Here is a 24,334-nt window from a genome sequence, read left to right on the forward strand (position 1 = left end):
CCCGCGCCCCACGCCCAGCGCCTCACGCCCCGCGCCGTCCCGCCCCCGCTGCGGACGCGCAGCCGATTGGCCCGCGGGGCGCCGGGGCGGGGCTGGAACGCACGTCGAGCGCGGCACCCAGTTCTGATTGGCAAGGCGACGGGGAAGGGGCGGGACGAAGGGGACACCGCGGTCGGCCGCAAATCTCGGCCGAGCGTTGGCTCGCTGGGCGGGACCTCACCCAGGCGGGGCCTCGGCGAGAGTGGACTCGGACCTGGGCGGGGCCTCGGCTCAACAGACGGATTTGGCGCTGGGCTGTGGGTCTCCTCCGGCTAGACCCTCCTAGCTTCCCCACCCTCTTCCCCAGCTCTGGCCGCCAGCCTCCTTCCTAACCCAGTCCCGGGGCACCCCTCTGGGGCCACTGGACGGTGGCCCAGGGATAGTTGCAGCCACTGAAGGGCAGCACAGAAGACAGGCCGCGCGTCGACGGAGGCCTGAGATACTGCCACGGGGACCTGCAGTCGCCCTCTGGCCTTGGGATCCCCACCAGGGAGTAGAAATGGAGACCAGACCCTCAGTCTTCTATGCCTGCGACTCACAGCAGCGCTCTTCTCCCTGGGGATTAATTAACATGGCAGCCTTCAAGATCTTGCCCAAACTTGCAGCTGTCCTCGCACTTATACAGTCAAGGGACTTAATCCAGGGGCCACCTGCAAGCTTCAAGTGAGTGCTCCGGCTTTGTGAGGGAAACCCAACCATTTCCCCCAGGACAAGATGGGAGGAACGGGGTCCGAAGACCTGAAGGATGCGTGGAAATTGCTGAGCGGTCCGATTACCCCAGTGTCCCCCATGGCCAGAACCACTGCTCCAACCTAGTGACATAGCTGGCTCTGGCTGTGCTGGCAAAAGGGAAGGTGAGGAAGGGGTGAAGGAGCCAAGCAGGCAAGGAACCCGAATGGCCAGAGCTTCACTACTCAGGGACTCAGTGTGCCACTCAGGAGGAACTGGCAGGAGGACAGGGGCCGAGCAAGCCCTCAGATGATGGGGGTCAGTGAGCTGCCCATGGGGCTTGAGGCCTGGGCTTGGAGGCACTCAGCCACCCAGACCAGGATCAAGTCCAGGTTTCCAAAGTTTCCTTCAATAAAGTTGTAGAGAATTCACAGTATATCTCTTAAAAACGTACAAGAGCCAGGTGCAGTGGTGCAAGCCTGTAATCAAAGCAGCTCTGGAGGCTGAGGCAGAAGATTGTAAGTTCAGAGCCAGCCTCAGCAACAGCAAGATGCTTAACAACTCAGTGAGACCCTGTCTCTAAATAAAATACAAAATAGGGCTAGGGATGTGGCTCAGTAGTCCAGTGCCCTGAATTCAATTAAAAAAATTAAAAAATTGCCATAGAAATTTCTTCTTGGATACTTTCCCAATAGTCATCTATCTCTACAGTTAGTAATAGTTACTGCTATATCTTTTGATACAACGTGTCAGTGACCACTTATCCATCTTATCAGTGCTAATTCTTACCAGGTGATCTCCTACTGTCTGTACAGATGATCTGATCACCTTAAATAGTTCCTGTACAGTCCACCTTCTTTTGGGCTGGGATCTCTAATGTGAAGTTATCCGGTGCAGATGCTGTTGATAGAATTCTATCAGCTTCATGATTTATACACAGATGCTTTGGGGGCTTTGCATAGTCCCCCCAAGACCTCACGCCTTCCCTTGTAAAGAAGCAGTGATGAGTACTATCAATATTTAAACAATAGTGCTTTATTTTAAAAAAAGGTTAGTTTAAATGCATACAAAATTGCTGTGTAAATTGATCTCAAAAATATTTCTATAGGTAAGATTATCTCAGTAAGAGCAATTATCTAGTAGAAAAAGTGTATGTTTAGATTTGGACAACAAAATAAAATCGGATTCAAAAGAGTGACACCCTGTAGACCTCCTGGCCCACACCCCACCATCAGGTGGCACCTAGCACTAAGCAGCATTTTAACCCAAACACACAGGGCTTACACTGCTTGAAAATGCTTTTAGTAACTTTTTCCATAACTGTCAAGATAACCCAGATCATCAACTGCCTTCCAGTGGTCTGGAACTGATCATGATAATGTGAGGGGCAAAGCAGGCGGGAAAACGGAGCCTGCTTTGCCCTACAAAACACCTTCATAACCAGCGTTTTGACCATCACATCTTTTTTTTTCTGGCCAAAACAAAACAAGCCCTCCCCCCAAATCACTTTCTCTCATCAAACACTTTCTTCAGTTCAACTCCTCCTGTTGCAGCAAAATGAAAAGACTGAGCTGGCTTGCTCCCTCTGTAACCGTCATCTCTTGTCCCATCCCTCTGGGGTCAACTCTCCTGGCGCTGGGACAAGTGGAGAGAAAGTGTCTGCTGAAGAGTCCCACTGGCAGCAGGAGGAATGGGAAGGGCAGGAAAGCTAAGGCCCCACGCACAGCAGGACACCCAGTGTAACTATGGTGGACACCTGTCTAGCAGCCTGCAGGACAGACTTGAAATGCCTTTCATTCTAACACACAAGATGAAGGAAAGACGATGGCTGAAAATAGGTGAGACAGTCATAATGACCCCGATTAACCATTGCTGAGGTGGGTTATTTCACACTTGCAGTTACAGAAATACATGAAAGTGCAGTATAAAATGTCTAAAAAATTGGATTCTTTAAAAATTTTTTCTAATTTAGGTGAGAAAAAATAATTTTCTGACTCTCACTGTGCCAAGAAGCTTGCAGCAGCACAAAGCTGGGGTTCACTGCTGCGCTCTCCACAGTGTAGCCCAGCAGCGTCTCCAGCGCCTACAGGACAAGTGTCCACAGGGAGTTCCCTGCACAGGTGTTAAAAATGACCTAGCATCAGAATCCAAAGTGCTCTTCAAACCCACACCTAAAGCCTGTTTTTAGAAGTTGTTCAAGTGTAAATGTACTCTTTAGGTGACTCTGTTTTCTACTTGGTTAATAGATAAATGTGCAGATTAACAGTATTGAACTATAGCAGCAAAACTGGTTTTAGGTGTTTGTTGTGCACAAATATAAAATGAAGGAAGAGTCTCCATGTGGAGCGACTGCACAGCTTTCTGTCACAGGCACACGTCTACCACCAAGGAACACTCCTGGTAAATCTGAATGTTCTAGATGTCAAGAGTGCTCAATGACTAATCAGGCCAACTAAATCAAGGGAATTCAATATTAATTACACACTCTGATACTTGGAAATCAATTCTAATATTAGTGGTTAGTTAAGGAAGAAAACAAAAGTGAGCGTTTACCTCATGAAGTATAAAGTATAACATAGCAGTGAAATACAAATGTTAAAAGTACTTCATACAAAACACACCAATAGTTTAAAAAAATTAAATTCTCAGGCACAGGTATTGTAAATGTGGATGGGCACCCTTCTAAGGATCTTATGGAAAGTTGCGATGTGGCATTCATCAGGAATGTGTTCTTCTTTGTATCCAAAAGTGTTTTCTGGAAAAATAAAACAGATTTAAGAAGGAATGAAGCAATGCTTGCTGCTTTGGTCACAGACAATACTATTTCTTTGCACATCAAAGGGCACAGATTGAGCAAAAGGATGGGCTTATAAGACCCGAGTTATCTAAATCAAGATGTCAATATGCTGAGTGTGGGGAAGCACTCCTGTTATTCTAGCAGCTCAGGAGGCTGAGGCAGGAGGACCACAAGTTCAAAGCCATCCTGGGTAACTTACAAAGGCCCTAAGCAACTTACCAGGACCCTGTCTCAAAATAAAATGTAAAAAGGGCTGGTGGTGTGGCTCAGTGATTAAGTGCCCCTGGGTTCAATCCCCGATATCAAAAAAAAAAGGCATTTGTGAGACTCTTGGAACGTGGAAGCACTGAAAAACTGAAAAATACCCAGAGGGCTGGGGATGTGGCTCAAGCGGTAGCGCGCTCGCCTGGCATGCGTGCGGCCCGGGTTCCATCCTCAGCACCACATACAAACAAAGATGTTGTGTCCCCCGAAAATTAAAAAATAAATAATAAAAAATTCTCTATCAAAAAAAAAAAAACCCAGAAATGAAAATGTCCACGACCTCATAAAGTTTCTACAAGGGAAGCAGCCAGACCAGAGACCACAAGCAAGCACTGTCATTTCCTCCTGCTCAAGGGAGTCACTCCTGGAGTCCTGGCTTCTCTCCATGAGTCCTCGCTCTGGTCAGGTGAAACCCTGGTCACACAGAGCCAGATTTTGGAGGCAAGAGCCCTGTTCTAGTGAGATGCCCGTAGGCTAGGCACGTCAGACCCTTGCAGCAGTACTGACTGGGGACTCACAGAGGTTCCCCAGGTGATGAGAGGGCAGCGACACCCAGCCAGGTTCGCGTGGACGGACACTGCCTTTACAGTAACTTGTCAAGCCAGTCATACTGCCTTTTAATTCACATGCTGTTCAACAAACCTTCCCCAGGAAGCTGCAGAAGGCAGGGGCACTGCTTTAGTGACCAATGACCCAGCAAGTCCTCCTGGCCCTTCCGTAGCCACCCATCCTTCTGCTGTGGAGGTCTGGGGAATCCTTGCTTTCTGTCTTACCTACACACGTTTCAGCTAATGTTATGGTTTGAATGTGAGGGGTCTCCCAGAAGCTCACGAGAGACAGTGCAAGAGGGTTCAGAGGAGAAATGACTGGGTTGTATTAGCGCAATTGGTGAATCAACCCCCTGTTAGGGATCAACTGAGTGGTAACGGGAGTGGTGGGGTGTGGCTGGAGGAGGTGGATCCCCAGGGGCATGGCTTTAGGGTATATATTTGTATCTGGTAAGTGGAGACCTCTCTTTCGGCTTCCTGATCACCGTGTGAGCTGCTTCCCTTGGCCACACTCTACTGCCACGATGTCCTGCCCTACCTTGAGCCCAAAGAAATGGAGCTGGCCTTCTATGGACTAAGATTTCTGAACCGTGAGCCCATTTAACTTTTCCTTCTCTACAGTTTTTGTTGTTGGGTCCTTTTAGTCACAGCAGTGAGAAAGCTGAATGAACAGCTAAACTCCATGATTTGCCTCATGCCTCCAGGATGAGGTCCTGAGACTGCAGTGAAGACTTTCTCCCTAAGGTCCAGCTTTCTTCCGAAGATCTCTCCCACCTCAAACTCATTCATGCCCTGCCTGTGCCATCTGTTTGTCTCCATGTGATTTTCTTCTGGGGACTCTTAAGCCTTTATCTGATGTTGCCTATCATTCCTTTCCTCTGTGAGCCGATGTGAGTGAACCTCTGCCTTTCTAGTCCGGAGGCCCCTGGTGCCTGCAGGATCCTGTTTACTAATTGTTGAACAGAGCTGCCTCGAAAACCTAGAGGCCAGCCATCCTCAGCAAGGGGACCTTGGTCTATCTGCGTGGCTCCCCACACCATGGCCCAGCCATCCTTAGCAAGGGCACCTCAATCTATCTGCATGGCATCTTTACTTTGGATCTACACAAGCTGTCTTAACAACACTTAACACTTTTTATACCCTTAAAGACAGATTATCAACATTAACAAATTTCTAATTGTATGACTAATGAAAGTATTTACAAATTTTCTTCTGAGTCACATTTGTAAGCTTAGAAAATATTAAACATCTTTACTAGATGGCAGGTGGCAGTGCACTTTAGAAGCACTCCTTTCTCATTTAGGGCTAATGATGTTATCCATGTAAGACTTAAGGAGGAGCCTGTCATATTCAAGGTGAACCAACAGTGAGATCCCTCAGAAACAGGTGCCTGCTTTCCAGGCTGACGGACACCAGGGACTCTGAAAGGTTACAATGCACACGTCACCTCACACGTGGTGCCCGAGCGCCCCGCTGTCCCCGTCACCGCCTTGCATCTGCATCTGCATCTGCGCCTGCATCCTCGCAATCATCTCTTGCATACGGCGGAGCTAGGAGACAGTGCAAGCCAGACCCGTGACTGTTCAGTCTTTCAACATTACCCGTGCTGTTCTGTGGTTCCCCAAACACTACTGTTAAGACAGGAGGAATTCTTACAAACCAGCAAAAGGACCAACAGTGTAACGGAAAACCATGTAAATAATAAAAGAACACAATTCAAGGAAGATGCAGATATTATCAACAGAGCAGTAACTTAAGAAAAATAAGGCAATGAGATTTTTAACCTAAAAGGTGGGTCAGTGGGGTATGGGAAAGAGTATGTTCCTCTGAAGGGCAAGGAGGTCAGAGCTATGAAGAGTGGATTTGTCCGTCTTGATCCTTACTGATTTTCATCACTAAAACATTTACTCCAATTTTCTTCAGGTAACTTTGTGGTGATGGCTGCAACATTTAACTATTTGATCCACACTGGGTTGATTTACCCAAAGATGCGAGTCTTCTGTTTTCCAAAGGCCAGTCTATTGTGGCCAAACCACTACTGAACACCTGCACTCCACTCTCCAGCAGGCCTGGGGCCCCTTTGCCAAAGGACATGCTGACATCCCTCATTTACCTCTAGATGCCATGTGGGTGGCCAAGGCTCTATCTGGGCCTCTGGACCAGTAAGGCAAGCCTCCTGTCATTAGTCCAGTTTTTAGAGAGCTTCCCGAACCTCCCATACGTATTCTTCAAAGCAAACGTGAGGATGACTGAATGGGCCCTCACCCGAGGGAGAACAATGAACACACACAGCCAGGCCACAGGCTCTGACAGAGCTGAAGTCAGAGGTCAACTTAGAGCACTCTAACCCTGCACTGTCTTCCCACCTACAAACCTGCACGTCTATCATAATCTTTAAACATCTTCTCAGTGAAGTTTTTCAATTTCTTTCCCCAGAAATCCTACTTATTTTTTCTCAATTTTCTGATAACTAATGCCAGTGGCAGTTTTGTTTCATTTTCTAGTTACTATTAATGTATGGAAAGATTTATTTTTAAACATTTTATAAAAATCAGTCACATTATTACATTGTTTCTATGCTTTTTAGCTAAATTACTAGATGCGATTAAATACATAAAATGGGTATATTATATTTTAAATTATAACAAGCTAATTACAGATGATGTTTGGGTATAAACCAAACAGCTGCAGTTGTAAGAAGAGCATTTTCTACTTACTTCAGCCTCCTTTTCCAGCAAGATCTGATCTTTATTCATGTCCTCGTTCTCCACTTTCCTAAGAGTGGAGAGAAATGACAATGGTATCATTACAAGAAGCACAGTGGGTTGTTTTTATTATAGATAACCAAGGAAAAAATTCACTTTAGAATTCTGAGAAACACCTACTTGAATTTATGTATTTTAATCATTTTTAAAAATTAAAGACATGAAAAAAGGGAACAGGAAGAAGAAAAGCATAAACGCCAGGAGGTGAGAAGCCCAGGAGACTCCCTGCCCCAAGCTGGAGTGATGACACGTCTCCTCTCGAGAACACTCCTGCAGAGGTGCAAGGTCAGTCAGTGTGCTGAAGGAGCAGGACATGAGTAGGTCAGAACTGGCCCATGGGATGGAGGCCGCTCCCTCAGTACACAGAGGCCCAGAGCCCAGTAGGAGAGGCCTCTCCACTGCTGCCTCCTGTCTCTAGAACTTTGATTAATGACTGGTTCCCAAGTCAACACGATAAATGAGATCTTAATATATACCTCATGCATGCTCACAATTCATCGTTAAAATGAACTAGATACACGAAATATTTAACAACTGCTATATATCCACTTATTTGTTCATTAAACTCTGTTCTAAGCAGAAAACAGAGCTGCTTTAGAAGTACCACCAATATAAGCTCTGGCCTTCAGATCTAAAGCTATTCTTCATGTGCACAATATGAAATCTACCTTTATCTCTGTGTGTGTGTGTATGTGTGTGTGAATGAGAGAGAGAGAGAGAGAGAGAGAGAGAGGGAGGGAGGGAGGGAGGGAGGAAGCGTGTGTGCACTGCTGGGGATTCAATGCAGGACTCTGGGCATGTTAGGCAAGTGCTCTATAACTGAGCTACATCCCCAGCTCTTTTTAATTTTCATTTTGAGACAAGGTGTTGCTAGTGGCCCAGACTGGCCTTGAATTCAGGGTATTCCTCAGTCTCCCAAGTAGCTGGGATTAAGGGTGTGTGCCCAGCCATTTTTTTCCTCTCCCTTCAAGGCTAGAAAAGCATGATTTGATTAAACTAGCAGCAACTCCATTGAATAATTTTTTTTTGGTACCAGGGATTGAACTCAGGGGGCACTTGACCACTGAGCCACATCCCCAGCCCTGTTTTATATTTTATTTAGAGGGAGTGTCTTGCTGAGTTGCTTAGCACTGCACTTTTGCTGAGACTGGCTTTGAACTTATGATCCTCCTGTCTCAGCCTCCCCAGCTGCTGGGATGACAGGTGTGCACCACCGCACCTGGCTTTCCCTTGAACAGTGTTTAAGTAGGAAGCTCATGTTGCTTAGTGAAAGCTGAGACACACAGGGGGGGAACAGCACTTCAAGGACGGAAGACAGTGGGATCACCTGCCGCCTCTCTTGAGCCTCTCGGAACGGAAGTTTTCATAGTGAAGGTCCTGGGTCACCTCCTGGAGGTCCTGCATGTGAGTGCTGGAAGAGAAAAGGCATACACTAAAGTAGCTGCATGCCAGCCTCAGGGGGACCACACCCCGCTCACAGCGCCCTGTGGACCATGTGGTAAAGGTGCACAAGGAGACTGCTCACCCAGCACAACAGCACCCTTAGACCGTGTCGTAAAGGTGCGTAGGTTGCTGGAATTTCCCAAGGAAACATGGCTGTAGAAATATCTAGTGAGGTGTGGCTCTCCTCTGCTACCATAGTCAACAGTGCACCAACACCCAAGAGGCCTGGTGTGCCCCGCACTGTCCTTTGCCACAGGGAATGCTAGTCCCTGCAGGAGTTCATGGCCACTGGAGACACCAGATGCAGAGAGGTAGAGGGTTTTAGGTGGATGATGTCCAAAGGAGAACGCACATTCTAAAAGATCTTTAGGAGGAACAGGCAATTGCTCTTTTATCAGAGTAAGACCCCATATTTCTCTTATGGTGAATGGTACTTTGGCCCAGTTTTCCTAAGCGCTCAGAGCAGACATTCCCACTCAGTCCTGTTTACGCAGGATGGGGCTCACTCTGAGAACGCACATCAGTGCTGAGGTGGGGACTGTCTCGCTCTGTGCTCAGGGTCCATGCCCCACAACGGGGGTCCCCAGAGCCCAGGGCTGGACGAGTGTCCTCTGACGGCTCATAGTGCATCGCATCATTCCAAAGACAGCCTGGACGGTCACAGCTCACTGGCTTCCACTTGCTAAAAACTGCTATGCTGAGACAGAGGAGCACACACAGCAACGTTCAACTCACCCAAACCCCTCTGAAGCCTTCTAATAGACACAGATCTTAACAAAAACAGAAGGCGGCACCAAGAAGGGGTGACCTGGAAATGCTGAGCACTGCCGTCCTGCACATGCTTCCACACAGGAGCTCAAATATCACACTGTACCCCACAAGCAGGTACAAATACACGTTAACAAAAAGAACTGCATCTCCGGCAAGATGCTTTCATTCAGGAATAACGGTAATGGACATAGGCTACTTACTACATGTGAAATTTATGTTTAAGGGGCGTAAAGCCTATTTCTCTAGTCAAGTGTACTGTACTTGTCAAATGAGAAGAAAGCTCAATACTCAGGGGGCCGCCTAGTATGACTCAGGAGCACTGGGTGCCAGCTGGGTCTGGGGTGCTGCCCAACACCCACCAGGAGCCTGACCATCTCCCTGCCAGAGCTGAGGACACACAACCATAGTTTAGGTCCAGTCTCCCATTAGCATTAGAGATCTGGAGATGGTGGAGAGCACAATGGAGAGGTACTTAGACACATGTCACTGAAGAGGCGAGGACAGTGTGTCTGAGCCCCCAGAGGTCTCAGGACCAAGCCGCAGCAGCCCCAAAACCACCTCCCTCCAGAGGATACACAGTGTGGATGCACAGCACGTGCCGGCTGCAGCTAGCGGGAGCTGTGTGCACCCACCGGGGAAGCACTGCCCCCGGCCCACCTTGCCGGGGGACACCCAGGCCTTACATGAGCATCGTCCGCAGCTTCAGAAAGTCGTTGTGCTCGGGGTTCTCCACCTCCACCACACCCCACGGGTAGAGGCGCCCTCTGACCTTCTTGCCTTTGGCTTCGATCAGCTGGTTGGAGCCCACCACAGAGAACGGGATGCTGGCCTGGAAAGTGACACGGCGGACAGGCTGTAGCAGGGGCCCAGTGTTCGCTGAGAACACAAGAACACCAGCAGAGACCTGTCCGTCCACTGTCTACGACACGTCCACCTGGGAGCTAAGGGCACACATGCTTCATCTGGTAGAGTGTCAGACATTTCCCACGTGAGACAATCAGGAAACACACCTGCAATGACACCTTCCACGCCGGCAGTGGAAGCCATGTCTGACATATTGAATGCAAATGAGTGCTGTGACTGCCCAACCCAGACACTCTCTGAAGGTGAGCCTGCCAGATCCGGCCCTCTGCCCACTCTCCTCTCACTGCGGGGACCACAGGACACAGGAGCTGCTATCAGTGTGCCCTGAGCCAGCACTTGCCTTGAGGAGTCTTGTCTGCTCTTTAAAATCTTCATCTTCATCTGACTCTGCATCAGGTAAGTGATAGATTTTGATGTTATGTTCTTCAATTTCATCCAGAATCTGAATGGAAGACAAAACCAGGTCCAGGCTAATTCATCACATTAGAAATATATCAAGATTATCCAAATGTCAATAAGAACCAGAATGGTTAAGGTTATTCTGAAACCATTTTATGAACATTTAAAACAGTCCTTAGGTGTGAAATCTTGCAATCTGACCTATCAACCAGGCCTACAGGAGAGGAGAGACGGGGCTGGAGCTGAACCAGCAGTCCTCCCTCAGTCTCTGTGAAGAAGCAGCACCCTGTGGCCACTGTGTGCTGGGCACGGCACCAGATGCCACAGGCCTGCACCACCATGGCCAAGTACACAGGAAGCAGCCTGCCTCCTCGTGGCTGGACTGGCTCTTTGATTTCAGAAGGATACAAATCCTTCTGTGGCTTGGGTCTTGTTATCACAGATCTTGCTCTCAACACACCATCTTTCCCAACTTAACTCCAGAGAAGACTCACCTCTGTACACCCTATACTCGACATCTTCCCCTTTCCACAAATCCCTATTCCTAAGTGAGACGAACTGAGCAGTCGGCATGGACTTGCTCTCCTCTTTGGTCCAGCCCTGAAGATCCCACTTGTGGCTCCACGCTGGCCTCATAAGGCCAAGGCTCACACTGGACAGATGAGATGTGAGAAAGACTGAACAAGAAGACCATTTAAATTGGAGGAGAGGCGCCAGGAAGCGATGTGGGGGTGTCTACAGGCAGAGAAGCAGGGAGGGCAGAGCTGAGCAGTGCAAAGTGGACTCCTGGCTGCTCAGGGAGAGGCAAGATCCCTGGAAGGACGACGCGGAAGCCAGAGATGATGTGATCCTAGGAGAACCAAGGACACATCCTGGAGGGATGGCGGTCAGCAGCAGGGAGGTAAGGCAGGCTGAGGGCACAGCAAGCAGGCAGCCAAAGCCAGGGAGGGAGGGTGCCAAAGCCATGGGGGAGGGCTGGAGAAGGACTACAAGAGAGCCCACCACAGCTGGCGCAGGGCCAGAGGACGGCAGAGGTACAGGAACTCATCTCCTCTCAGGCCCTCCGGGTCTCAGGCACAGAACTAGGCATGAGAGCCAAAGCCATCTGACCTGGCACCCTCTCCTCCAGCTAAAGGGAAGGTAACACAACCATCTAGAAAAGGTGTCGATTCCCTCACTAAAAATACTCATTGTTAAGCAAAAAACGTCTAAGTTTTCAGGCACTTTCCCCAAAGCCCAAACATTTCCTAAAAAACTGGTAGGTACTTCAGATGATACGGAAAAGGGCAACAGCACTGACCACATACAGCTTACAATCTTATTGTGGCAAAAACATAAAGTCAAACTAGGAGAAATTATTTGAACACGCCAATATCCACAAACCCTGAGACTATCTGAAGTCAATAAGAGAGCCCCAAGAAGACACCAGTGGGCGCTGCACACAGGATAGGGTCACCAGCACTCAAGGAGATGAAATCAAACAAGCTCCCCCGTCTGAGGTGGGCAGAGCTGACTCACCCTGGTACCCGCCCATCACTGCTGGGGTGAGCACACAGGGTGCTTTGGGAAAGTAAACTGTTGCTTATTTGGGGGGAAATCTGCCATCTTATGAAAATTTAAGTTCACATTCATTTCCCAAGAATTCATCTGATTTATACAACAGAACAACAAACATAACTGAGTTCCTACTATGTGTCAAGTGCTATTCTGAATTCTTGGAATACATTAAAGAACAGAGCAAAGAATCTTTATCTCAGGGATCAGGGTTGGGGATAAGGAGAAGCCACGGTACAAAATGCACAGGGACTTGCGTAGTGTGTGGGTGCTGCAGAAGTGCGCAGGCAGCATCTGAGAGCAATGCAGGCACCTGGGAGAACATTCTGGGCAGAAGGCATTCTCTGGGTCTGAGGAATTGGAATTTGCAAAGGATCAGGAAATTTGGTCAGAGATAAAAGGGGGCCAGAGCAAAACAAAAAATAAGCCAAATATCCATCAACAGGGAACTGGCAAAACCAACCACAGCATGTTCCTAAGTGCAGTTCTATACATCCAGTAAGAACCATGGTAAAGCCACAGACAATGAAGTTTAAAACATCCACTGGCTGAACAGTGTTACAGTATACTCCCGTTCTGATACAGCAGACTGTGTTCTGGAGGGACCACAGTTGACTACTAGCTGCTGTTTCTGTGGAGAAATAAAAGGACTCTCAGGTCAAAGGCTAGCACATGTAAGGTGTTTGGATTTTCTTAAGGACCACAGTCAGAAAAAGATAAATAATTTCTAAAAACATATATAGTCAACAAAGAGGCTTCAAGAGATACAGAGGAGAGGGCACTAAACAGGGCACCAGAGAAACACGGGGGCAGCCTCAGAGCAGCTGGGTGCTGGGGCACTGGCAGGCAGAAGCTGACGGCGTACTTTCCCTTCCACAGAGGAACCGTCCTGCTCAGACACACCCTGGTGTGGAAGCACTGGATAGAATGCAAGAGCTCCACCTTCAGCCCAACACTGGGGGGTCTCATTGCACTAGCTACCTGCCACTCACCAAGGGCATTTTTACCTAAGAAAATCTAATAAACTGAAATGTGATACTTTGTTGAAGGCAAAATGCTAGAAAACAAAACAGCAAGCATTAGGTGTGCTTTGAGTCCTGTCCCCAAGACTCAGGGCAGATGCTAGAGACTCCCCCTGCTCCCACTCCCAGGCCCCCGGCACCCGCTGTCCCAAGCAGCAGCCAGGTCCAGGTGGCACCCACCCTCTTCTTCAACCGCTCCCGCTCCTTCAGAGTGAGAGTGTCGGCCTTCGCAATGACAGGCACGATGTTCACCTTGTTGTGTATTGCTTTCATGAAGGCCACGTCTAAGGGCTTCAGCCTGCAGGAAAGAACAGGGAGATCACAACATTTTTTCTCTCAAAACCATCTCAACTCTTGTACTGCAACACACAGTCTGAGGGTGACTGCACACTTGTGCAGTGAGCCGAGTTTCCATGGTGAACGTTGTTTACCCATGTCCAAAAGGTGAGATGAAGTAGAAGCAGCAGTGCACCCTGTTATCAATGATGTGCCGCCTGTTCAGTCCACTCTCGTCATGCAGGTAGCGCTCAAACTGCTCGTCAATGTAGGAGATGATCGTCTTGAAACTGAAATGCAGACAGAAGCCAGCAGCCCCTCACTTCAAAGGGAAACAAGATACCAACCCAAAAATTCACTTTTAAATCAAGAGCACAAGACTTGACTCCTAGATTTGCCAACGGAGATTTTGGGAAACTGCCAAGTGTAAACTTCCTTCAGGACCAGGAGTCAACAGCTCGAGTGGAACATGTTAAGTGGGGTCTGAGGGTGGCCCGTGATGCCGAGGTCTGCTGACCCTCCCACACAGTGTGAATGAATAGGGGCTGAGAAGCTGAGCAAGCAGGAGCAGGAGGCATGGGGTCCAATGCAGGATGATGTCACCAGCTCAACAGGACAGCACACCCACAGGACACTGAGACGGGAGACTCCTAATACAGGAGTCAGGCTTAGAGGAGCGAGAGTCGAGGGCGTTTGCACAACCAAGGTGGATTCTCCACACAGCACAGCACAGGGCACACCATGCTCCTCCTCCTGTGCCTCACCTCCCTGTTGGTGAAGACAAAGCCCACCAGCACCCACCCACAGGCACAACTTTGGCAACCTGTAAACAGTGTCCCGCTTTCCATACGGAAAGGTACATGGTGACCTCTTATCCACTGCCCACATTCAACTCAAGGCCCTGCCCTGGTGACAGCTGGAGTGTTGCTCTTGCACCTCAGATCCCACTAGGTTGCACAGAGAGAAACCTCACTCCCTAGAAACATCCTCAGAAGGTTAAAAGTTTAAAAGTCAGCATTAAATAGTTTTAAGTCTGCACTGAATGTTTTAAACTGCCTCACTGCTTTATTAGATAGAGCTACTGGAGCCACTCACTAACCACCACTCCCTAACGGCATGTGTGAATGCGAGCACAGAAGGAAGACAAGCTGGCAGTGCATGGTGCAGGACCCCTGGGCTGTGAGCCCTGTGTGGATGCATACCAGTCCCTGCAGTTGATGGCGTCCCCATAGCCAGGAGTGTCCACCACTGTAAGGCGCAGCTTGACTCCACGCTCTTCAATCTCAACAGTGGAAGCCTCAATTTGGACAGTTCTTTCAATTTTCTCTAAAAAAGAAAGAAACTTAATAAAGAAAATACCTTAAAAGCTAAGCTGGTATGCAAAGAGGAGAAATTACCTGTTATCAATGTTATTTTAAGTAATTTGGAAGATCACTAAGTCTCTTTGGAGGCAGGGGCTCAGAGGTAATGCAGAGACTGTCAAACAGTCCCAGAGTCAGCAAGGGAAATGGAATTCAGATTGCCTTCCCTCCTTGGAAAGGTTAAAAACACCAACACGGGCCAGGTGCAGAGGCACACATGTATAACCTTGCTATTCTTGAAGCTGAGGCAGGCTGCAAATTCGAAGCCAGCCTCAGCAACTTAGTGACACCCTATCCCAGAGCAAGACTTAAATAAAAACCACCGGGGATGCAGCTTAGTGGCAGAATGCCCCCAGGTTCCATCTCTAGCGGTGGGGGGTGTAGGAGGGGAGGGGAAGCAAGAGGATGGCAAGTTCAAGGGCAGCCTGGGAAACTTAGCAAGAATCTGTCTTAAAAAAAAAAAGTGGGGGTGGGGGGATGACTCAGGGACTAACTCAGTGGCAGAGAGCTTACCTTATTTAGCATGTGCAAGGCCCGGGGCTCAATCCTTGCACCACACTACATAGACAAACAAAGACAGTTTTAAAAATGGTTAATTGGGGATAAGTAAGAGTCGGTGAGCGGGCTTGCATCCTTCGTGTGGCTGCCCAGGACCCAGTCTCTGACTGTGGGCTCCTCTGCTCACTGAACAAGCAGTGATGGATGCTGCAGCCATCACTGAACATTCAGATGCAAACAAGTCAGACACCTGCTGCTACAGGGACCATCCACATATGCAGCATTTTTAAAAAATATTTATTTTTTAGGTGTAGATGGACACAACACAATGCCTTTATTTTTATATGGTGCTGAGGATGGAACCTGGGACCCGCCCGTGCTAGGCGAGCGCTCTACCTCTGAGCCACAATCCCCGCCCCAACATATGCAGCATTTTAATGACATAAAACTTTCACTTGGTCCTCTTATCCAACAACATGGGCAGGAACCGTCTTTTACATTTACAGGAGGGACACATGGGTGTGTGTCAAGCACCTACACAGCCAAGGTGGCAAGGCCCCAGGTGCAGGACGCTTTCCCTAGGTGGCGTTCTCCTTGGGATCCAAGAAAACATTAGAACAGAACAACAAAACAGAGTTAAAGGTGAAGTGTTCATGATGCACTCTTCAGCACATTCACAGAACTACAGTGAGCACAGAGGAACTTTTTTACCTGCGGCTCCAGGTATGATTCTTTCTGGGTAGAGATCAGTCAGGAACAGGCTGTTGATGAGAGTCGACTTTCCTAGACCCGATTCACCTTTAAATGGAAAGCAGAGCCTGGTCAGGACCTCCTCCACAGGCCTGCTCAGTGTGCCACATGCTTCTCGAGGGTGAGCACGGGGCAGTCCTAGACTGGTGCCTCAGGACCACCACCCTGCTCTCCACACCGTGACCAGGACCCAGGCACCACCACCCCTCAGGCCCACAGAGGGGGAAACCTGGGGAAACCCAGGCTCAGGGACAGGAACTTGCCCAGCTCAGGGAGCTACCCAGTTTGAATTGAGGTCTATGGGATTTGAGAACTGAGTAGAAACACAATTTCACCTCTTCACAAATTTATGGACTATACTTTGGAGTCGTTTTCTTTTGTGATAAACAGAATGCAAAGCAGGTTTCTGACAGGGAGCTCTGCTGACCCTCACAGAGCACTTGAGAAGATTCTGACACACCTGAACAACAGTGCCCCTGGCACTCCTGCTGCAGGGCTGGGCAGAGGCAGCAGGGCTGGCCACCTGGCAGGTTCCCTGGCACACACTCCCATGTGACCTCCTCCGGTCTGACACACACCCCCTTGCTGCCTCCCACCTGGCTTCCTGACCCCCTGAGCTTGGGAGACAGCCGTAGGTTACGGAGCCCTCTTCAGCTACTCAGAATGTTTGACATTTAACTCCAAAAAGATACAAAATACAAAAATCAAATTTTATACCGGAAGTTCAAATCCGTTTGGTGATCCTTCTACCTGACATTCCATGTGAAGAGATGTTATCAATATTTACTGAGAGGCACAGTTCCAGGCATGGGGACAGGACAGGGAATGGGACAGAGCAGTCCCTGCTCACAGAGCCTTGCAGTTCAGTGGGGCAGACGATGAACAAACAGAACCACCACCAACAGGTGCCCACTGGTTGTCACCCAAGGCATCATTCTGCAAGATGTGTGCTTCTGAGCTTGGCCTGACATGTACCAGTGCTGGACCCTCCCAGGCCCCTGTTGACCTGGCCTCTGCTCAGTCCTGCACAGCATGGGAAAGGAGTACAGGTCTATTTAAAAAATCATTACTGGGAAAATCAAGGGAAAAGGTGAACTAGAAATGTGTACATACACAGAATCTGGACTGTGTTGTACACTGCAATTTCCATAGGAGACAAGGACAGAGCTAGAGTTATGTGCTCAACATACCCAAATAAAACCCCACACCACCAACTAAATGGCCAACAGTTACTCTCAGCAATCCGTTTGGTGATCCTTCTACCTGACGTTCCATGTGAAGAGATGTTATCAATATTTACTGAGAGGCACAGTTCCAGGCATGGGGACAGGACAGGGAATGGGACAGAGCAGTCCCTGCTCACAGAGCCTTGCAGTTCAGTGGGGCAGACGATGAACAAACAGAACCACCACCAACAGGTGCCCAGCAGAGGAAGGCACAGCTGAGAAGGGATGGTGCCATGGAAACGAGGCCTGAGCAGAGGAGTCCAAGCTGCTGCTCTTGGGAAACGCTGCCTGTGGAAACCTGCACTTAAGGGAGCGTGTGCATCCCCTCGGCACAGTGGCAGACATCTGCTCCTGGGCCAAGAGCATCATGCTGCTGCTGGGCCAGCCAGAGTGTACCTCACTCCACCCTGGCCACGAGCTGTCACAACAGGGGAAATAAGACACATCAGGAAGGATTTAGATCAAGGTAGGCCTACCGCCATCCAAAAACACAATCACAAGACAGTGGGGTCCAGCAGTGTCATGTTCACGTACAGAAAAAAGCAAAGGCTGGCCGGTGGAGGCGCTTCCAGTCTACAGGACGGCTCCTGTCTGCACTCACCTGGGCCAAAGGGCACCATGAACAAGATACAGAGAGGAAGATACAGAAGATACAGCCTTTCAGTCCCACCAGGCAAAACATCACAAAAGTTTTAGATTTGACTTTAAGTCTTTAAATCTTAAGGAATCTCTCTTCATATTAGTTTCTTGATTTTTGACCAAAATAATTATCACATTGCTTTCTCGAACAATACGCAAGGCCTTTCCCAGGAGGCTGTTCCTGCCACGCAATAGCCCCTACATGAGCTGGGTGCAGGGGCAACCGGGGTGCAGGCCCACAGCTGCGTGTGCTTCTTCAGAAGCAACTCCCCACGTGCAACCTGCAGCCACACCAGCCTCCGGCTGCTTCAGGCCCGTCTCCACTGTCCTCACACAGCCACAAGTGCTCCCTCCAAAACCCTCTTATGAATTTGGTCACATTAACTATTGATTTGGTCACATTAACCTATTGATTTTTTCATCAGGCAAAATTTGGCAATACACTTTATCTTCTTAATCTCACTTTTCTGTTTGTAAAATTTATTTCTTACATACATGACAACAGTGGAGTGCATTACACTCATAATTATCCATTCACAGCACGATTTTTCGTAACTCTCTATATAAAGTATGTTCACGCCAAATTATGCCATTATACATGAGTTCTCATTTTTTTTGCATTACGGTTCTTAGTACACCTTTATACCACAATTTTTCATATCTGTTTGTATAGAAGGTATGTTGACACCAAATTCACATCTTCGTACATGTATTTTGTATAATGATGACTGTCTCCTTCCACTATCCTTGCTATTCCCCTTCTCCCTCCCTTTCCCTCCCACCCCTATTCCCTATTTAGCGGTAATTTTCCTCCCATGCTCTCCCTCTCTACCCTACTTTGAGTCACCCTCCCCTTATATCAGAGAAAACACTCAGCATTTGTTTTTTTAGGATTGGCTAACTTCACATTAATCTTCTCTAATGTCATCCATTTCCCTGCAAATGCCGTGATCTTATTCTTTTTTAGTGCTGAGTAATATTCCATTGTGTATAAATGCCACATTTTCTTATAATCCATTCATCCACTGAAGGACATCTAGTAGGCTCCACAGTTTAGCTATTGTGAATCATGCTACTATAAACATTGATGTGGCTGTAATCCTGTAGTATTCTGTTTTTAGGTCCTTTGGGTATAGTCCGAGAAGAGGAGTAGCTGGGTCAAATGGTGGTTCCATTCCCAGCTTTCCAAGGAATCTCCATATGCTTTCCAAATTGGCTGCACTCATTTGCAGTCTCACCAGCAATGTATGAGTTTACCTTTTTCCCCCTGCATCCTCACCAACACCGTTGTCTGTCTTCATAATGGTTGCCATTCTTACTGGGGTGAGATGATATCTTAGAGTAGTTTTGATTTGCATTTCTCTGACTGCTAGAGATGGTGAGCATTTTTTCGCATATTTGATGATTGTAATCCTCTTCTGAGAAGGGTCTGTTCAGGTCCTTGGCCCATTTATTGATCAGATTATTTGGTTTTTTTTTTTTGGTGCTTGTCTTGTCGAGCTCTTTATATACCCTAGAGATTAGAGCTCTATCTATGTGTGAGGGGTAAATATTTGTTCCCACGATGTAGGCTTCCTGTTCACCTCACAGATTATTTCTTTTGCCAAGAAAAAACTTTTTGGTTTGAATTCATCCCATTTTTGATTCTTGGTTTTAATTCTTATGCTACAGGCGTCTTATTAAGGAAATTGGGGCCTGGCCCAACTGATGATGATTAGGGCCTACTTTTTCTTCTATTAGACGCAGAGTCTCTGGTTTAATTCCTAGATCCTTGATCCATTTTGAGTTAACTTTTGTGCATGGTGATTCAATTTCATTTTGTTGCATATGGATTTCCAGTTTTCCCAGCACCATTTGTTGAAGATGCTATCCTTTCTCCAGTGCATGCTTTTAGCACCTTTGTCTAATATAAGATAGTTGAGATTTTGTGGGTTAGTCTCTGTGTCATTTATTCTGTACCACTGGGAATGCCTTCAGTTTTGCTGTTTAGAATGATGTTGGCCTGAGGCTTAGTATAGATAGCCTTTACAATGTTGAGGTAAGTTCCTGTTATCCCTAGTTTTTCTAGTGTTTTGAACATGAAGGGTGCTGTATTTTGTCAAATGCTTTTTCTGCGTCTATCGAGATGATCATATGGTTTTTATCTTTAAGTCTACTGATGTGATGAATTACATTTATTGATTTCCGTATCTGAACCAATCCTGCATCCCTGGGATGAATCCCATTTGATCATGGTGCACGATATTTTTGATATGTTTTTGAATTTGATTTGCCAGAATTTTATTGAGGATTTTTGCATCAATGTTCATTAGAAATATTGGTCTGAAGTTTTATTTCTTTGAGGTGTCTTTGTCTGGTTTTGGAATCAGGGTGATATTGGCCTTGTAGAATTAATTTGGTTTCCTGAAATAGATTGAAGAGTATTGTTATTAGTTCTTCTTTAAAGGTCTTGTAAAACTCAGCTGTATATTCGACTGATCCTGGGCTTTTCTTGGTTGGTAATCTTTTGATGGCTTCTTCTATTTCCTCACTTGATATTGGTCTGTTTAGGTTGTTTATATCCTCCTGATTCAATCTGGGTAGCTCATATGCCTTAAGGAATTTATCGATGCCTTCACTATCTTCTGTTTTATTAGAGTATAAGGTTTCAAAATAATTTCTAATTATCTTCTGTATTTCTGTAGTGTCTATTGTGATATTGTCTTTTTCATCCAGTATGCTAGTAATTTGGGTTCTCTCTTCTTCTCTTCGTTAACATGGTTAAGGGTCTGTCAATCTTATTTATTGTTTCAAAGAACCAACTTTTAGTTGTGTCAATTTTTTCAATTTCATTGATTTCAGCTCTGATTTTAATTATTGCTTGCCTTCTACTGCTTTTGATACTGGTTTGTTCTTATTTTTCTAGGGCTTTGAGATGTAGTATGAGGTCATTTACTTGATGACTTTTTCTTCTTTTAAGGAATGAACTCCATGCAATGAATTTTCCCCTTAGTACTGCTTTCATAGTGTTCCAGAGATTTCAATATGTTGTGTCTATGTTCTCATTTACCTCTAAGAATTCTTAAAATTTCCTCCTTGATGTTTTCTGTGACCCATTGTTCATTCTCCACGTGATGTAGGAATTTTTCTTCCTTATTTTATCGTTGATTCCCAATTTCATTCCATTATGATCGGATAAAATGCATGGTAGTATCTCTACTCCTTTGTATTTGCTAAGAATTACCCTGTTGCATAATATATGGTCTATTTTTTAGAAGGATCCATGTGCTGCTGAGAAGAAAGTATATCCACTTGATGTTGGTTGATATATTCTATATATGTCAATTAAGTCCAAGTTATTAATTGTGTTATTGAGTTCTATAGTTTCTTTATTCAACTTTTGCTTGTAAGATCTGTCCAGTGGTGAGAGAATGGTGTTAAAATCACCCACGATTATTGTGTTGTGATCTATTTGACTCTTGAACTTGAGAAGGGTTTGTTTGATGAACATAGCTGCACCATTGTTTGGGGCATATATATTAATAATTGTTACGTGTTGTTGGTGTATGGTTCCCTTGAGCAGTATGTAGGGTCCTTCTTTATCCCTTTTGATTAACTTTAGCTTGAAGTCTACTTTATTTGATGAGTATGGACACCCCTGCTTGCTTCCGAGGTCCATGTGAGTGGTATGATTTTTCCCAACCTTTCACCTTCAGTCTGTGTATGTCTTTTCCTATCAAATGAGTCTCTTGTAGGCAGCATATTGTTGGATCGTTTGTTTTTTTTTAATCTAGTCTACTAGCCTATGACTTTTGAATGGTGAGTTTAAGCCTTTAACATTTAGGGTTACTATTGTTAATCTCACTTTTCTTAAAAATTAAGCAACCATCCCTCGTAACTGCAGGTAGGACAACTTAATGCAGTCTTCCCCATCTGGCGGGAATCTCAGCCTCATGGTCACCAAGTTTTCTCAGGGGCAATCTGCCACCTGGCTCCTCTCCTATGTCTTTACACAACTACACAACTTCCTCCTTGTTTCAGAACTCCTTACAGACTGCTTCCCACATGTGCATCCTTGTGCCTGCAGATGCTACCCCAGTCCATGAACCTCACTTCTTTAGACCTCTGCCACAATTTTAAAAACTATGTCTCTGCTTAACATCCTTGTTTTCAGTCAGCTGAGCTGGTATTTTCCCAATGTACCATTTTTCCTGGGCCACTAACAGGATGATTTAAAAGTTGAAGATCTTGTGGTTAGCTTTCTAGCTCTATTCTTCAAACTACCCATCTCTTCCTCGACCCCTAAGTGCCTGCTTGCTTTTAACCCAAACTTACTGAGGTAACATTTACATACACATTAATGCACCACTTAAACTGTAGTTGGATTAGTCACGACAAGGTACATGCTTGGATGACCAAACTCCACTCAAGATATGGAACACTTCCTCAACCCTCCAGAGGCTCCCCATCTGTCTCAGCCATCTTTATTTCCAGGGCCCCTACAGGCAGATATCAACCCACTCTGCAACTACAAGAGGCTCTGGTCCTTCCAGAGCTTCACATAAAGAGAAGCCTGCAGCACAGCCTCTTTGTGTCTTACCACAGCGGAGACTCATCCCTGGACGGTGCCTAGCCGTCTGATTCTTTGTACTGCAGGGCAATGTTCTAATTATGAACACACCCACTTGTCTGTTGCAAGAGACACCTGGGCCCGTTCCCGTCTGGGGCTGTGAGAGAGTCGTGTCAGTGTTCACACACAAGTCTGTGATGTGGGATGCAAAGTGGGATGATTGTTTTTTTTTTTTGTTTTGTGGTCCTGGGGATTGAACTCAGGGCACTCAACCACTGAGCCCCATCCCCAGTATTGTATTTAGAGACAGGGTCCCACTCAGTTGCTTAGCCCCTTGCCTTTGCTGAGGCTGGCTTTGAACTTGTCATCCTCCTGCTTCAGCCGCCCAAACCACTGGGATTACAGGTGTGTGCCACTATGCCCAGTGGATTACTGGGTTTTAACTGGTTTCCAAATTGATGGTAGCCTTTTGTATTCTTGCTATTAGCAGGGTTCCAGTTGCTCAATACCCGTGCCAATGCCTGGACTGCCAGCTTTGACCTCTCCAGCCTTCTGTGGGCAGGGGTGGGAGGCCACCTGCCCATGAGCTGAGCATCCTCACTCAGCCTGGAGTACGGGGTGCTGATCTGGCATCACACGCCTTACACTATGCAATACAAGTGGCAAAGAAGTTTGCCCTAGCTCTGGACTTGGGCATTACTCAATGGAATTGGACAACCCCCCTTGAAACCTTATCCTCTGTCTTATTGGGTAAAGAACATTCTATCTAAACTCCTTTTGTGTCCCCATATAAAAATAAAGAGATTCTGGGTGCACGCTCTATTCCAGCTGACCCTCAAGGTTGCCGAACCATCCTAACCTCAATATGAAAATTTCTTCTGTGTCCTGTGCTTCTCCACCATTTTCTTAGCTTAATGTTGAAGCCTGCTCTTTTGAGCCCAGTTCATCTCATAGCGCAGGTCGAGAGTGAGAGGTGGGGGTTGTGCCTCACTGCGGTGACCATGTGCAAATCTAGGCATGGGCTTCCTGGCCAGCTGGTCCTCCCTAGTGAACTGTCTGCTCACATCTTTTGCCTGCCTTCTTCATCTGTTGTGCTGAGGTGTAAAAGATTTCACACATTCTCCACACGAATCCCTTCTCAGATGTGGGACTATGGACAATCTCTCAATTTATGGCCTGACTTTTTCTCACTGGTGTTGTGAATAAATTAACAAAGCACAACTGATTTTTTCTTCTTTTGTGATTGCTGTTCTTCACATCCTAAGAAATCTACTTACCCCAAAGCCATAAAATTATGATTGTCCATTTTCTTCTAGAATTGTTAGTTTTGCATGTAAGCCTATGATCCCTTTCAAGTTGATTATCTGATTGCTCATCCAGCTGTTATCTATTCCACTTTCTAGTCATCATGGCATCTTTGGCCTTCCACACGTGTCTCCTGCCAGGTTCAGCCATCTCCACGTTCACCTGGCCCAGGCAGTCCTGATCACGGCCGCTGAGTCTTGAAATCCACAGGGCATGTCCAACTCTGTTCTTTCTCTAAACTGTTTTGTTTACTCCAGGTCCCCTGCATTTGCATTTTGACTTTGGAATCAGCTTGTTCATTTCTATTTTTAGATAGTTTAGTGGGACTTTCATTGAGATCAAATTGTCTTCATGCACAATTTAGAAAGAAAAGGTCATCTTCATAGTGTTGATCTACAAGAGGAGCAGATCTCACATATTCAGACTGTCTTTAAAATCTCTCAGCAGTATTCCCAGTACACATATCCTGCTAGATCTACCACTAAACAGCACAAAATTTTTATGTTGTTGTAAATGATACTGTTTTTAAAAAGTTAGCTAGTATTATCATGGTACTGACTTTTTAAATTCATTTTTAAATTGTTTGCTGGTAATA

At 46.6% G+C, this 24,334-nt stretch overlaps 1 protein-coding gene across 2 annotated transcripts in view; it reads right to left on the minus strand.

Moving 5' to 3' along the window:
• Positions 1–1,723: 1,723 nt before the first annotated feature.
• The window catches only part of Septin2 (septin 2), a 37,262-nt gene continuing 14,651 nt past the window's right edge, over positions 1,724–24,334 (minus strand). For both annotated transcript variants that reach the window (XM_046426773.2, XM_046426774.1), the window contains exons 4-13: positions 15,982–16,068; positions 14,614–14,737; positions 13,567–13,701; positions 13,316–13,433; positions 10,501–10,602; positions 9,980–10,125; positions 8,410–8,493; positions 7,035–7,092; positions 5,765–5,867; positions 1,724–3,463 (exon numbers count right to left, since the gene is read on the minus strand). In XM_046426773.2, coding sequence (XP_046282729.1) covers positions 5,766–5,867; positions 7,035–7,092; positions 8,410–8,493; positions 9,980–10,125; positions 10,501–10,602; positions 13,316–13,433; positions 13,567–13,701; positions 14,614–14,737; positions 15,982–16,068 — 956 coding nt within the window. In that variant the 3' untranslated portion in view covers positions 1,724–3,463; position 5,765. The remainder of the gene's footprint in view (positions 3,464–5,764; positions 5,868–7,034; positions 7,093–8,409; positions 8,494–9,979; positions 10,126–10,500; positions 10,603–13,315; positions 13,434–13,566; positions 13,702–14,613; positions 14,738–15,981; positions 16,069–24,334) is intronic.

The sequence above is a fragment of the Marmota monax genome, unplaced genomic scaffold (genome assembly GCF_021218885.2).
Source record: "Marmota monax isolate L192 unplaced genomic scaffold, Marmota_monax_Labrador192_F-V1.1 WCK01_AAM20220418_F8-fsc00298, whole genome shotgun sequence".
NCBI classification, from domain to species: domain Eukaryota; kingdom Metazoa; phylum Chordata; class Mammalia; order Rodentia; family Sciuridae; genus Marmota; species Marmota monax.